This window comes from Haemaphysalis longicornis, unplaced genomic scaffold, assembly GCF_048455015.1.
Source record: "Haemaphysalis longicornis isolate Haplotype H1 unplaced genomic scaffold, Haemaphysalis longicornis Haplotype H1 scaffold_1, whole genome shotgun sequence".
NCBI lineage: Eukaryota > Metazoa > Arthropoda > Arachnida > Ixodida > Ixodidae > Haemaphysalis > Haemaphysalis longicornis.
Genome location: NW_027526203.1, coordinates 320,207,463 through 320,221,753, shown reverse-complemented (window position 1 = coordinate 320,221,753; position 14,291 = coordinate 320,207,463). Strand labels below are relative to the sequence as shown.

At 43.5% G+C, this 14,291-nt stretch overlaps 1 protein-coding gene across 1 annotated transcript in view; it reads left to right on the top strand.

Moving 5' to 3' along the window:
- LOC144151401 (nose resistant to fluoxetine protein 6-like) overlaps window positions 1-14,291 on the top strand; it is a 72,838-nt gene that overhangs the window by 36,590 nt on the left and 21,957 nt on the right. The window contains exons 4-10 of the mRNA XM_077682444.1: window positions 534-621; window positions 925-1,019; window positions 2,823-2,999; window positions 3,369-3,462; window positions 3,578-3,679; window positions 6,595-6,760; window positions 12,441-12,523. Of these exons, the coding sequence (XP_077538570.1) occupies window positions 534-621; window positions 925-1,019; window positions 2,823-2,999; window positions 3,369-3,462; window positions 3,578-3,679; window positions 6,595-6,760; window positions 12,441-12,523 (805 nt within the window). The remainder of the gene's footprint in view (window positions 1-533; window positions 622-924; window positions 1,020-2,822; window positions 3,000-3,368; window positions 3,463-3,577; window positions 3,680-6,594; window positions 6,761-12,440; window positions 12,524-14,291) is intronic.

The window sequence follows — 14,291 nt, the reverse complement described above, 5'->3', positions numbered from 1 at the left end:
AATAAACATTAAAGAAGAAACATCAAGATATCTTTTTTTGTGCGCGTACTCAAGGATAGTAAATTCATACTAATGTGCGGAGAATTTCAATTCCGTAGCTCCCTGCTCGCGTTTCCTGAAAGCTCGCTAACTGAACGGGCCCTACGGGTGAATAAATACACTTGGTAGGCTTCATTCCTTGAAGCATTTTCCTCACAGCACCTTTTTCGGTTGTAAGGACAAACACTGCATGCCCAACTTAGTCGCAATATGCGAGTATGTGGCTCTCGTTAAACTTATCGCCCGTTGGATGGTCAAAATCGGTATTTTTAAGCGCTATGGGGCTTCTTGTCTCTTTAGGGGCCCTTCCCTATCATGCATTCATAGCTCGTGCGTGAATTCAGGGAGAAAGGCAACTCGTTTAAATGATCATGGGTAGTGGAATGACCTGTTTTGGTGTAGTATGCGTTGCCGTTATTAGATGTTATGGATTCTTTCGTTGCACTTCAGTCTTCAAATTTCGCTCTGCAACTTTTTTTTCTATTTTGCTCCAGTATTCACCCTGTACGGAGGAAACGCTACCGTGACCGCCTGCAAGACAGACGATCCGAAACAGCTCACCAATGTTCATGTTATTTGCCTGTAAGTCTTACATTGCATATGTGTTTAATGCACGTTTTTATATCAAGGGCATTTCAGTATAAGCCAAATGCTAGAATCGACCGCAGTTATTATATAGAAGCATTAGAAGTGCTGTATGTGTATGTTTGTATGTGTGCGGGTGTGTGCGCATTTGTGTGCGCACAGGTGTGTGCGCGCGCGTACGGACGTGTTTGTATATGTGTTACTGTGGGTGCTCGCATGTGTGTGCGTATGTGTGTGCGTTTGTGGGAGAGGGTCATTCGTACTTCCGTCAAATGCAAGAAAAAATGTGTTCCTTTTCAGAGCTGTTCTCGGGCTTCTACTGTTCCTAGTCATACTGGGCACGATAGTTGAGCTCATAATGGACAAGAGGTGTCCCAAGAGAAAAGTTTCGCCAAGTATGTAGAGCATTTTTCACTTTTGTTTCACAGATATTTTATTGGTTGGATAATCAATTAGACTTCTGGCAGTTTGTTCATTTTTAAATCTAAAGACTTTGCTTTGCTGTAACTTGGGGGCTAGTAAGCATCTGTAACTAAGCATATGCCTCATTTATCCTTGATTTTCTGGATATTGGCTTCGTATTTACGCCCTCTCAACGTGCATTGCCTGTCTGAGCGCAGTTCCCACACGGAGCATCCCAGAGTTCAAAATATGCTTGTTTGCAGGCGCCAAAATTTACAAGGGAAGCTTAGAACTTTCTAAGAATGTGTGAGGGTGATTTCTATTTGGGGCTTCTGCGGATCTGTTGCTGAACTTTCTCTTGAACTTTCGTGCTGCTCTCGTCGGGCCGCTGCCACAGCTTCATCCGTAGTCGCTTCCTTCCAACGGAAGTTATGACGAGCGACATTTCGAGCCGCTCTAGCCTCTTTCGCCGTGGCGTACCTTCTTGGTCTTCCTCGCCCGCAACAAGGGCCTGGTGCATGCCACCCATAGGGATGTGAAATGCAGCTTTTAGCCCATGCTGCAACTTATACGGGGCGTGTCTTGAACGTTCTGCGGTGCGTCTAACTTTTCTCAGGACCCTCCTCTGGCGCTACTGTTTTCCTTTTGCAACGTGTGCTCCCCGGGTGGCGCTCCGAATTTCTGCACCACAACTTCAACTTTCTTGTGCGATTTTTTTTTGTAAACACACAGATGTAAGGCATAATTTTTAACAAACCAGTGAGCACATGTTCGCGTTTGTGGTGTTATTTTGCAAAAAATAGTTTCCATCTAGTATTAAAACCGAACAAAGACTTTCGGGTTTTTACCATATATTGCTTTTGGTCCTCTCCGTCGGTGTTTTGCTTTCGCTCTGGTTCTTCCTTCACCTCACTATGCCCCAGTCAGAAGAAATAGAATAGCAAAAGGAATTGGCGGCAAATCTGGCCTCAGGGGGTCAATTTAAAAAGCGTGAATTCGTGTATCTACACTTTCAATTGATTTATTTCGTATCGTTCTTTCCTTTTCTTCTCTCGTTGTTTACGAGCAATCATATTTTACTATGTGTTCGCTAGTGGTGTTTGGAAATACCATGTGCATGCTTCCTGCTACAGGTTGGTTATAGACTATGCACATTTCGAATGCTTGTAACAATTGCTCTGGGCGTCATCTAATCTTGATAGTTTGGCTTAAACTTTTTTGTACAGTTGTAATAGAACTTTTTTCCAAATAGATTAAAATAACAACTCCAGAGTAGTGCCTTTGCGCAGGATTTCAGAATTCATTGCCTACAAGGGCAGACTACATACTCGTGAAGCTAGCGCACGCCTCACATTTTGAAGGTATTGGAAAATGACCTGCGCTCAATTTGCGCAGTTAATAGGCTTAGGGGTCCAGTAGTCTGTTCAGGTAACATTGGCGTTTAGGGGATCTCGAGGGTGCGAAATATATTTCGTCCCTTCCGGTAGGGTCCCTCTTGTCTCCTACTCTGCGAACGCGAGGGTTTGTACTTGACAAGAGTGGGTTCTTCGCCGTTTTTCAGCGACCTCTGCCAGGCTGCTGGTAGAACGCCAGCTTACACTGTCGAGAACTATTAAAAGATTCCAGATGGTAATATGTTCATGTACGCTTGCCTCCAGTTCATCGATCAATGTTTTTTCTCAACCCCATGGGCACCTCGACAACAGCGAATACAAATAAAAATAAAACAATTAAAGACCATGCCAACAGGGTCACATTTTAACGTGCTCGTATTTCCTTCATTGTGTTTCCAACAGGTGTACCCCTGCGGATTCTGCTGTCCTTCTCGGCTATCACGAATACTTGGTACTTAATGCGGACGGATGTAAAGCCAGAGCGTAAGCCGCTTCTATTCATCGCTGGCCTTAAAGTCATAATGGGCTTCTGGGTAGTGCTCGGACACTCCTACATACTGGTACAGCCTGGATACTTCCGTGAGTCCACTTTTTTTATTTCATATAGATATTTGAAAGTAGCAAGCTCTGAATTTTTTATCTAAACTGGCTCTGTGCTTCCTGTTATGAGCATCTTTCGGTACGACATTACATCACATGTTTTTGTCTTTTGTACGGCAATTCCTTAGTTATTTTGCTTTGCTCACACGCCGACGCGGTCACTCATCCGGACTATAGCTTCACTTTTACCAGATGTGGTGCGTTATCTCGAGTAAATATAGTTAGTTGATTAGTAAGCCCTGGGGCCTTATGCGTATGTGTGTGTTAAGGTTTTAATTAAATAGCTCAATGCATGAACGACTGTCTAGGAAGACAAAGGTTCACATTGTGTCTGCATTCTATTTTCAGATGCCTTTTATAACTTCGAATTTATGACGCAACAGTTCACTTTTGAGTTCATCCTTAACGCTTTTCTTAGCGTCACAACGTTCTTCTTCATCAGGTATGGGGAATTGTTTTTAACAAACGCGAAGTAAAGAAATAGTTGGAAAGTTGGAAAGTTTCCTTACTGCGACGACAAGCTAACTTTTCTGCGCCGATTCGGGCTTATTTTTCAGTGGTTTCCTGCTTGCCTACTTGGCGATGGAATCTCGGTCAAGCATCCTAAAAAAGAACGTTTTTATGGTTTACATCAGCAGGGGATTTCAGCGGTACCTGAGGTAAAGATAACTTATTCTTCCTCCTTTGAAAAGTGTGCGTGAACGGGGCTTGCTTTCCGCGGCTTCTTTCAAATCGGCAAACAAATCCCCTAGTAGTTGTTGAAGTTGCAGTGAAGGCTCTCTGGAGAACAGCGCAAGCTTTCTCGTTCCATTCCTGGCGGTGGATGTGAAGTGCAAGAATCCTTATGCACCTTGCTTTTATAAATGCTCAGATAAACAAGGGGCCTAAATTTACTCGCAACGCTCAGCAACGACACAGTCAAAGGTTGCACTGTTAAAAAATCCGGAGAAGTTCCTGCGACTGTAATACTAAGGGGGTGCGAAGCTGATGCTGGTACAGATGCGTAAAGGTTACTCGCCCTGACGGATTGTTAACTTGCCTCGTTTGAAACAGTTAGTATGCTCGACACGACTCGACAGCACTACTTAATTCACCATAAAGGGACACGCCCTTTCATTACTCATATTTAAGGCCTTTTTAACACAGCACGGCTAATGAAAAGTTTAATTCTTACGCTGTAGTTTTGGCGAGGCGCCATGATGTGACACTTCGAAGGAGATGTATTTTAACTACGGGTAACCATTTAGTGAAAGAATATGCAGGAGTACTTTCGTTTTTATTCCTTTAAACTTCTAAGGCCGCAGGTAATTAACAGCCACTCCAAAGTAGGCAAATTTCCGAAACTATGCTTCTCCGGGTTAGCTTACATTCCTAGGCAAACCATTATCTGAAATTGCACCTTTTGTCTATGCAGTTGACTTAACTTCGACGTTCATGGAACCTAGGCACATCACTTAACTCGTTTCATCAAAGCTAATAGAGCATGTGTTCCGAATGAACACATCTGTGCTCATCTGTGTAATACGTTGATGTTCTGTTCAAATATGCCCATTGACTCTGCCGCGGTAAATAACGTTTAAATGTATCAAAGATCTCACGGATGCTGATGTGAGGGACACTCTAGAGAATGCCCGTGGATTAGCTTTGTCACAACGCACCGACTCGCGGATATATTTTAGCGTATGAATTTGGTAAGGCCGTTAGAATATTTCCAGTATATGCCGTACTAGTCGTTCAGGCGTTCCATTAACGAACATTGGATGCAAGCCGTATTCGGCTTCGAAAAAGCGACGTACAAAACCAGGCGGAGCTCTTTGTCAAGATATGCTTCTGATACGGAGCTACCGTAGGCCTGTTTCGCTACACCACACCCACAAGGGAGTGAATACGTCGATTTCCGGGGTGCAACATACCCTCTGACAGCATAATGTCACTCACGCAGTGGATTGCGAAATTTGCTCCGTTGTTCCCAATGATTATTCATTTGGGTGTTTTGTGGCGAAGCAGACTGGCGGGAGTTTTAGGAGAGTCGTCTGCTTGCCCGGCGAGTAAGACAACCGTTATATGTAGCTTCAAGTCGTCGATTTACCGGTTTGTTATTGCGCAGAAGTGCGGCGCTGATTGAAGAAATAATTTTTTTGTGACCATAGGTATTGTTTGGCACAACATTTGCTCGTATCTTAACCACACCCAGGCTTTATCTATAGTCAATGCCTCTTTATTGATGTTGGCATTTTTATTGGGAAGAATGGCGTTTTGATCTACACTAAAAATGCCGAGAAGTGATTAAGTAAAAACACTCGTTGGCATAGGCCAGGGGTACAATATTGCCGCCTGCATTTCGTACGGAAATCTCTTAGGCTTGGTCTTTTTGGTGTGGGGGAGGGGGTTAGGCGTTGTAGCTGTGCCAGAGCAATGAGGCCCGCCGTAGTGGAGGACTGCGAATTAACTTAGACCATCTGGGAATCTTTAACATGGGCCGAAATTTCGACGTAAGGCCATTTAGTTTTGCTCCTTCTTCATGAAAACGGCCGCCGCGGCAGCGTACTTGTGAAACGTCGCACAACGCCTTAGTCACTTCAACATGCGGTGGGTTCCGATCTGTTGTATAAAGACATTGCAGCGGCGGCAGTGTTACAAAATGACCCTTAGCTTTCTAATACGGCGTTCTTTATATCCCATGTATGGGTTAGGCGTGTAAAACAGCAATTTAATTCTAAAATAAACGGCTGCACGTCACTGTTCAGGGTGTTTTGCGGCTGGTATGAACTGCTTTTCTGCGGTGTCCTCATACATCGCGTACAAAATTAAAAACATAATGAACTTAGCTGTGTATCGCTAATTGCTCAATGCCCATTACGCCGAAATGTAACCTTCAAGGATACGGCATAAAATCCGGGTATTTGCGGGTTCTTCTCTTTTTATAACAAGCAAGAGTCCCTGAAGTGCAATTACACTGCCGTATCCCAAGGTCGTAAGCCGCTGAGAGAAAGCGCCATGCATCTCTGCAGCAACGCGGAATTTGCTGCGTCTGTGGGCATGCGCGTTTTATTTCTGGTTGCTGGAGTTGTCCATATTCACGCATTCTTTCTATACAGCATTTCATTTCTTTTCCTACAAAGTAATCATGGTCTACTATTAGGGAGCTGGTGCCACTTTAAATGCCATTCTTTACCCGCGTCATCCACAGGGGCCAACTCTGGCTCACGCGCCTGCTACGTCTCGGAGCAAACTGCTCTTAAGAGCTTAGAAAACGTCCCGCGATTCCACACAGGGAACCGTTGGGTACAACAGGTGGCTGCAAAGAAAATTATGAAACAATTTTTCGCACAGTGGCAGTTTCACATGCGTGAACTAGAACTAGTGCTGGTGGGCAATGGGTTTAGGACATAAATCCCACGCATCCAGCGGTGAGATATTGCATTTTTCGGTAACCGCTAACGAAATGGGAGGGGACTCTTTCGCTAGTTTCACCTTTGTTCACATAGTGAGAACGGCCGCTGCTGGTTTCGGAACTTAGTAGCCCGTTTATGCTTCAATAAGCAAAATGGCAAAGGTTACTGTCTCCGCGCAGGCTAACGGTGCCGACGCTCCTGCTGCTGGTTGTGGGGTTTCTGCTGCCTTTTACGGGCTCCGGGCCAGTCGAAGATGACATTTACCACCAGTACATCACCGCCTGCTACCCCAGGTGGTGGACGACATTCGTGCACATGCAAAACTTTGACAACGGCGGTGAACAGGTATGCAAAAGCCCCCCTCTCCCACCTTCCCACCCCCATTTTAATGGAAAATAGCGATGGTCTTCCACATTCTGACTCGAGTGAGAGTACGTTGCCTCGTGCACCACCTAGAATCTGGGATCACATTCTCTCGCGTAGAGCGTTGAGAGCGTTCAGTGTAGGCCTCTGCCTCCTCAATCGCCTTCTCACATGCCGTCTGCATATCAGAACAATACGTAATGTGGAAGAATTGAGACATTTTTCAGAGGTAAACGTATGCAATACACAATCGGACACAAATGTTGGGTTTGCTTTAGTTTTCAATGGACCGTTAGGGGAAATATCTTGGGCACAGAAAATTCCTAACCCAAAGCACGACAAATCAAGATGACTGGATCTGGCATTGCTAGCTCACTCAACATTGCATCCATCCTCGTTCCTGCATTTAAACACATCTTTAATGCCGACTTGTTGGCCGGTACATTTCTATAGAGACAGCTCGGGTAACTATCCTACATAAAGAATGCGAAAAAAAAAAGACATGGGTAACTATCGACCATTCGTTATTCTTTCGGTGTTTTAAAAAAGGCTTAAAAAAGATAGCCATCGTCCGTATAGACAGCTTCACCCAGAAATAACACTCTAACCGATCGCCAATATTATTTCAGAAAGAAACATTCAACTAAAAGTCCTTCTGATACAAAAATAAACAATTCTCTAAAGCATTGAACTAACGCGGCTGACGCTTGGCCTTTATGTAGATTTCAGCAAAGCGTTCGATAGGGTGAACCACTAAGCATTAATTGCCTAACTTGGAAAAATTGGGTTTCAGAGGGCTTGCGCTTAAAATTACCTGTTCCTAGTTAAAGCAGCGTTTTAAATTGGTTGAAGTTAGAAACATCAGGTTGCATATAAAACCAGCAAATAATGGATACCACAAACTAGTATTCTTGGACCTATTCTTTTTCTATTATATTACATTAACGATATTACGCCAATTGAAAACACCTGCGATTCCATAAAATATGCAGATGATAGTACCCTAGTTTCCTCTGGTAGAGATTTAGCAAGCGTTCTACCACAAGCTAGTTTAGTGTGCTATTAACTTAAAGGAGCCATGAAGAGAAAATACAACTTTGTTTAATTTGAAAGAACTAGGATTCAGTATCTCACTCAGCTCTATTACAGCCACAAAAGATGTTTTTTAACGAAAAAAAAGCAAGAAGTATTTAAAAACTTTCAAATTTTGCGCCACAGTGACGTGTTATGAGAAAGAATGACGTCATACGGGCCAACAATAAAACATAATTTTCACTGCGTTAGCTGCACGTTAGCATTCACGTGATGCGGTCAAATGGAACTAGAGGCCGCATTACAGACGTCCAGTCATGTGTAGTCGCGACAAGTCAGTTAGGCGGCCGCCAATCGCACAAACAAGGTTCCGTGACGTCACAGAAAAGTTGCGGGAAATTGGCTAGGGGGTCGCCACGGCTTCACACGTTTTCTTTAATATCTCCGTTATTTGTTCGAAGATTGCGATGATATTGGCATCATTGTTATCGGGACTAAGCAGTCTTTCTAATAAACCTAACTTGTATTTTGTCTTCATGGCTCCTTTAAAGAACGGTCACACATAAATCACCTTGTTCTAACGGAAACAAAAACGATATGCATTAATTTCGAGCAAGAGGAGTCATTCCTACCTGACCAGATGGTACAACCTTTGGGCCCGTACAAAATCAATATTCCAATGTAAATGAACACTCTCGGCGTTGTTTTCTCGGTACACAAGTCGTGAAATAAGTACTTTGATCATTTGCGTTTTAAATTGCAAAAAGTTATCGGTTTCTGTAATAAATATTGTTACACGTTGCCCGCGGCGATAAAAAAAGCTACTTTACCATTCTCTGTTTAATTAACAACTTAGTAATTGCCCGTTGATATGGACCACCATTACAGCTCAGAATCACCAAAAAGTAACTAGCATTACAGAAAAGAGCAGTTCGGGTAATTGAAAATGTTCCTTACTTGGAACACGCCCGAAAGCTACTTAATAAAAATATAATCCTGAAAGCTACTAGCATATGCACACGTAAGCTAGTTTAAAGCTACAAACGCACTTTGCAAGGAAATCTATAAAAATGTTTGTTGCTAGCAAATTTACATGACACTGAATCTGTGTACACTTAAAAGGACCAGCACTTATGGCAAATTTATTCTTCAGGCACTAAAGTCAACCAATTAGTATATAAATGCCTTCCACAATAAACCATTTCAATCGTCACCTCACTCAAGTCACGACGTTTTGCAGCCTCTAATTCAAGAAATTTGTTCAAATGAGGCTTGTCTGTCATAAAGCTACGCAAACGAATGTATTCATGCCAACATTTCAAGTCCGCTCCTTACAGTTGCTGTGCGGTGTTTTTCATAATGCTTTTTATTTACATTTATGATAAAGCATTGGTTTGTCACCGTGTTTTTTTATTATGTTTTCTTTGACCGTAGACCTGTCACTGCTGTATGGGAGACGGACGATCTGTCAGCCCGCAAAGAAGCTGCCTTTTCTCCGGCCACTTCTTTTTCACTGAGCGCTGTAGTGGCGTGAATAGAAATATTTTAATTGTTATAATTAAAATTATTTTACGGATTTAGTTATTTGCAACAAAAAAGTGAAAATCTACTTAAATAGAAGTCCAACGAGCCTCCCCTTCAGCCTAGGTAATTTCGACTACAATAGGTGGATGAATATAGCTATCTCAAACAAGTTTTCAGTGATGATGCAAACCTTAAAAAGGAATCAAGCGTATAATTAGTAGCGGGTGAGGCGCATTTAACAAACACTCTGAGCTTGAGGTAACAGACACTTGGCTACCTCTGTCACTAAAAAATGGACGTTATCCCGCTCTGCGAAAGTGCATGTCCAGCGCAGCTGTTGTAAACCCCTACACATGCCAATGGGGGAGGGTATGAAATGTTCCCCGTCGTCTCGGCGGGCTTGTCGCTTGCACTCGGCTTCCCTGGCGGCAAGTGCTGGGTCCTGCCTAGCCTGACGCATGCGTTTGCCCTCGAGTGACGTCAACCCCCCTCCCCTTCGAGAGCAGCTGCAAACCTAATCTTTACCAGAACACAATGGGGGGTCCCATTGTTCACGGGCGCCTTATCAGCCATCGTGCGGTTTAGATGCTTGCTTTGTGGATTCTTCTTTACCCGAACACTGAGCTGTATGCTGCACGCCTGATTAGCCTGACGCATGCGCTTGGCGTCTTGGGTGATGGGAAATGAGGGATCGTTGAATGAAGACGGAAATACGGGTAGGCAGTCAAGAAAGCCAACAAAACCAAATGGGAGAATGTAGTCGGTCATTTATTCTTTTTGAAACAGATGTGTTTTTTGAAAGATAGAAAGAAGGTGGACAAAAACATGCCGACCGGGTAGCTTGTTTTTCTCCACTTTCTTTCTGTCTTTCAAGAAAATATATATGTTTTAAGAAGAATAAATGACCTACCACATTTTCCCTTTGCTTTCCTATCTCAAATTCAGACGAAGTGGAGTTGGGCTGGGCATGTAATCCGGATCCCTGACAACGGCTGGACCACCAGTGTAACGCAGTTATTACTGAGGGACGGAACTAGAATTAGGAGAAGGCTAAATGGGGAGATAAGGAAATGGTTGTAAAGAAGGGATTAAGGTAACACGAGATAGGTGTAGTGGGATAGCCCTTTCTGGGTTGGACACAAATAGGATTGTGACGATGCTGATCACATCGAGCAATCTTTGTACAAGCACGGCCACCGGTCATTGAGCCTTGTAGTTCAACGAAGCTCCTATAGGTGACAAAACCAAGACAACCCCAACACGCTTCAAAGGCCCCTTGGCTTTTCATGCCATTTCGGTCTCGGGCAAAACAACAACAAAAAAAAAAAAACAGGACACAGTAATTTTTTTAATGAAAGGTTACCCCCCCGCAAGTTAATAAAAACTGCTACACGCTTTACGCCATTTAGCCGCCTGTTGGATCGGTACGCGGATATTCGTGAGAGGGGAAGTCCAGGAAGCCTTGCACTTCTACAACTGAAGGCAGCGGGGTTTTCAAGACCGTCACTTTCTTGTAAATATCTTTTTTTGTGTGTGAGCCATTACGCTACACAATGCCTATATAATAAGCACCAGAGCGACAGGTGCGTGAAGAATGCCGGTTTTCCCTGACGCCTTGAGGGTCACTTCGTCATGCTCTTTTGGCGTCGGCATTTCCTCACGTAGCCACTTTGATTTCATGCCGGCCACCCATCGCTCGGCTAAGACGAGAAATTACTGTTTTTTAGCAGGTTGAATTTTTGTGGCGATTTCTTGGTCCCAAGTTTCTAGGTCAGCGTTCAAAACCCATTTCTCGATAAAAGTAGACAGGGCAAGGAAGCTTTTCTGCCTATTTTATGAAATACTTTCTTAAAAGCTATATATTGAAACGAACAGTTTTTATTCGCCCCTGTTGTCACCGACCGCTAATTAACATTATTTTCCAAGCGCTTTTCTCGTCCTCGGTTTATTCAGTCAGTCCTAAAGCTGACCGGAATAACATTTCTAACATAATTCAGCAGTGAAAGACGTTTGAGTAGATCTTTATTAAATTTTCTTCTCTGTTCCAGGAGAAGCAATGCTTGCACAGAATGGCAATATTTTCCTTGGGGGGCATTAAACAGGCTATCAAGTTTGTTTTATTTGAAAGATCTGGTGTTTTATAACGCCCCCAGCACTTGTCCGGCCGCAAACAATGGTTTATTCACTGCGAAATTAAAAAATTTGAGGCAAAATTTTAATTCTCCTGCTAAATCGTGTATTTAGTGACACCAGTGATGAAGTATCCAGGGCAGGTACTTAAAACGATTGCTACTACGGTGTCTAGGACTCCAGCGAACACCCAAACGCGTTTTGATGCCTCGCTTACCGTTTGTTCTCCCATATGGCGCCACAATACCGCTTAGGACTGCTTTCCGCACTCGCTTTGTTTTCGAGCAGATTTGTGCCTGGCTAGCTCTGTTGCGGTTGATAGTAATGGTTTCGTGAAACATTGGGTATGCTAGACCAACAGAGTCACAGAAGACAATGTCACTTATGTCGGTTGGCCAGTGTAAGCTAAAACGCGCCGGACGGCTGTGCAGCTATAACCGGCATAGTGCGCGCTGTACGCACTGGTGCTTCCATGTTTACGGGCTCGTTCGTAACTTCCATTGTTTAGCACACAAGCCTTACCGCTATAAAAAGAATATCCATTAAATTTAAGCGCAATTAGCTCGTTCTCCGAGCTTGTGTAAGTCCTGCTTAACTTGCATTTTCTTTTGACGGCTTCAGCCAATCGCACAGCTTCCCATACTCCGGTTCTAGTGCGTTAAATGAGCTAGTTTCCTAATTGTAGCGCTTATTTGAGTGAATTATGCGTTAAGAGTGGTGTCAGGGTGATTTTAATAAGGAAATTATTCAAATGAACTTAAATTGCCTTTTGTCTTCATGGCCCCGTTAGCGTCGTTAACATTTTGTTTCCTTGTCGTCTTTGCCGTAGTAACATTGGAAGCAAGGGATGACGCCTTTCACAGCAGCCGTTTCAGAGCGAAAATTAGTGCTTTCACGTTTTCATAGCGGAACGATGAATTAACCTAGCCAGCAATTGAAGAAATTACCTTTATTTCTCTCACCCTCTTCCTTTCAGTGTTTGCCGCACCTGTGGTACGTGAACACAGATTTACAGATATTCTTCTTCGTCGCCTTTCCGCTGACCCTGCTTCTTCTTAGGTGAGTGTACAATATATACCCCCCCCCCCTTCAAAAAAAAAAAATCGAGTCTTCACATACGGGTACGTGGCTCAACGTACGATGTGAGCCAGGCGCGTACAATCGCGCTAAATGTGACCGACAACACTAATTAGAATTTCTAGCTTTATATAATCTTCACTTTTTAACCGGATGCTGAAAATCGAGTACCCATTAAGTGACTAAGTCTTAATGCATCAAACGTTACACTGTCTGTTATGGGGAGACATTATTTAGACGATATTATCGCCTGAATACTAATGATTGTTTCAGGTAATATTGAGAGCGAATTAACACGCCCAATATTGGGTGGAGTAGTCCAAGAGGGCTAATCTGATTAAATGTCTGCCAGCCATAGGTGGGCCGAACCTGGGCCCATCGACTGTTTTCTCGTGCCTGACTGGTCGAGTAAAAGCACCAGTGGACCTCGTTGATAATCTGTCTTGCCTTTGACTGCTGGGAACGCAATCCGCATATTCGTTTCCGCCGCCTATACATTCATATAAAAACTCGTCTGTGGATATCTCTGACCACTCGCGGACTCTTCGGGACTGGTAACTCAAAAGGCCCAATTCGCAAGCGCAGCAACCCCATTGGGGGATTGTGAAAAAACCAATCCCTGGGATTAATTGCGCTAAATAATCGATAAATTGAACCGGTAGTAAGGAAAAACCATCGGCAGTATAAAAACAAAATTCCTAGTTGGTAGGACAAAATGCCCAAAACAAGGAAGGGACAAACAGAAGGAAGACACTCTTCATCATGTCCTTGTTTTACGCATTTTATCACATCACGACAAAAAACTAACACGTCCCTCAGATCTCTTTGAAGCTCCTAGTTGACGATCAATTATAAAAATGACAGTACCATCGTTAGCAAATCTACTTCAGGCATTCGAATAGCATCGATAGGCCTTTCGGTGTAATTGCTGGAAGTTCTGCGGCAGTCAACCATATTGAAACATGTACGGAGCCTGCACTGGCGCCCATGAGCTTCAGTTTAGAAGCTGCACTCGCGACATCTCTGTATATTCGCGGAGAGGGTGAGAAGAATTGTCGCAGCATTGGCTCACCTGCTCTCCTCTCCTGCCCTTCTTCCCCCAAAATACCTGCGTGAGGTTTAAAGTATGGGTAGATATTAAGCCACAAGTAAGTGACAAGCCTCAAACCCTTCGAAACATAATGTGAAAAGACTCAGCAGTAATAGTAAATATGAGATTCTCTTCTGTGTGCGCTTGTGTGCAAAAGAGAAAATATTTATTTGATTTTATTCTAGCCCTGTCTTTTACCGAAAGACACGTACGGGGACTTCTGATGCTTGTTACGTTGTCTACAAGGATGAAACAGTCCACAGTTGTATTATGGGCCGACTTCTCCTTTCGGATGGGTTTAGTTTATTTGTAAGGGTTCAGAAACGCTACTTTTGATTGATGGCACTCTGTTTATTGAAGCAATGTGTCGGTGGCTTGGAAGTAGTCTGAAAGCAGTCACAAAAATATCCGGCAATCCACTTACACTCTGAAGAATGTCCGCACGCTTGCTTCCCACAATTCACCAAGAAGGCCAATCTCTGCATTTAAAACCATAAAATATGCCAATGACCACACCTAGCAGTAGGTTTGACTCGCAAAATGTGTCTTCTCTGCGAATGCACGCAATACAAGCATGACGATTTCAATTGCGCGATGTTCCAAGATCACACTTGTAGACAAATATTATGTCAGGCCTCTTCATTCGTTCGTGCATGAGCC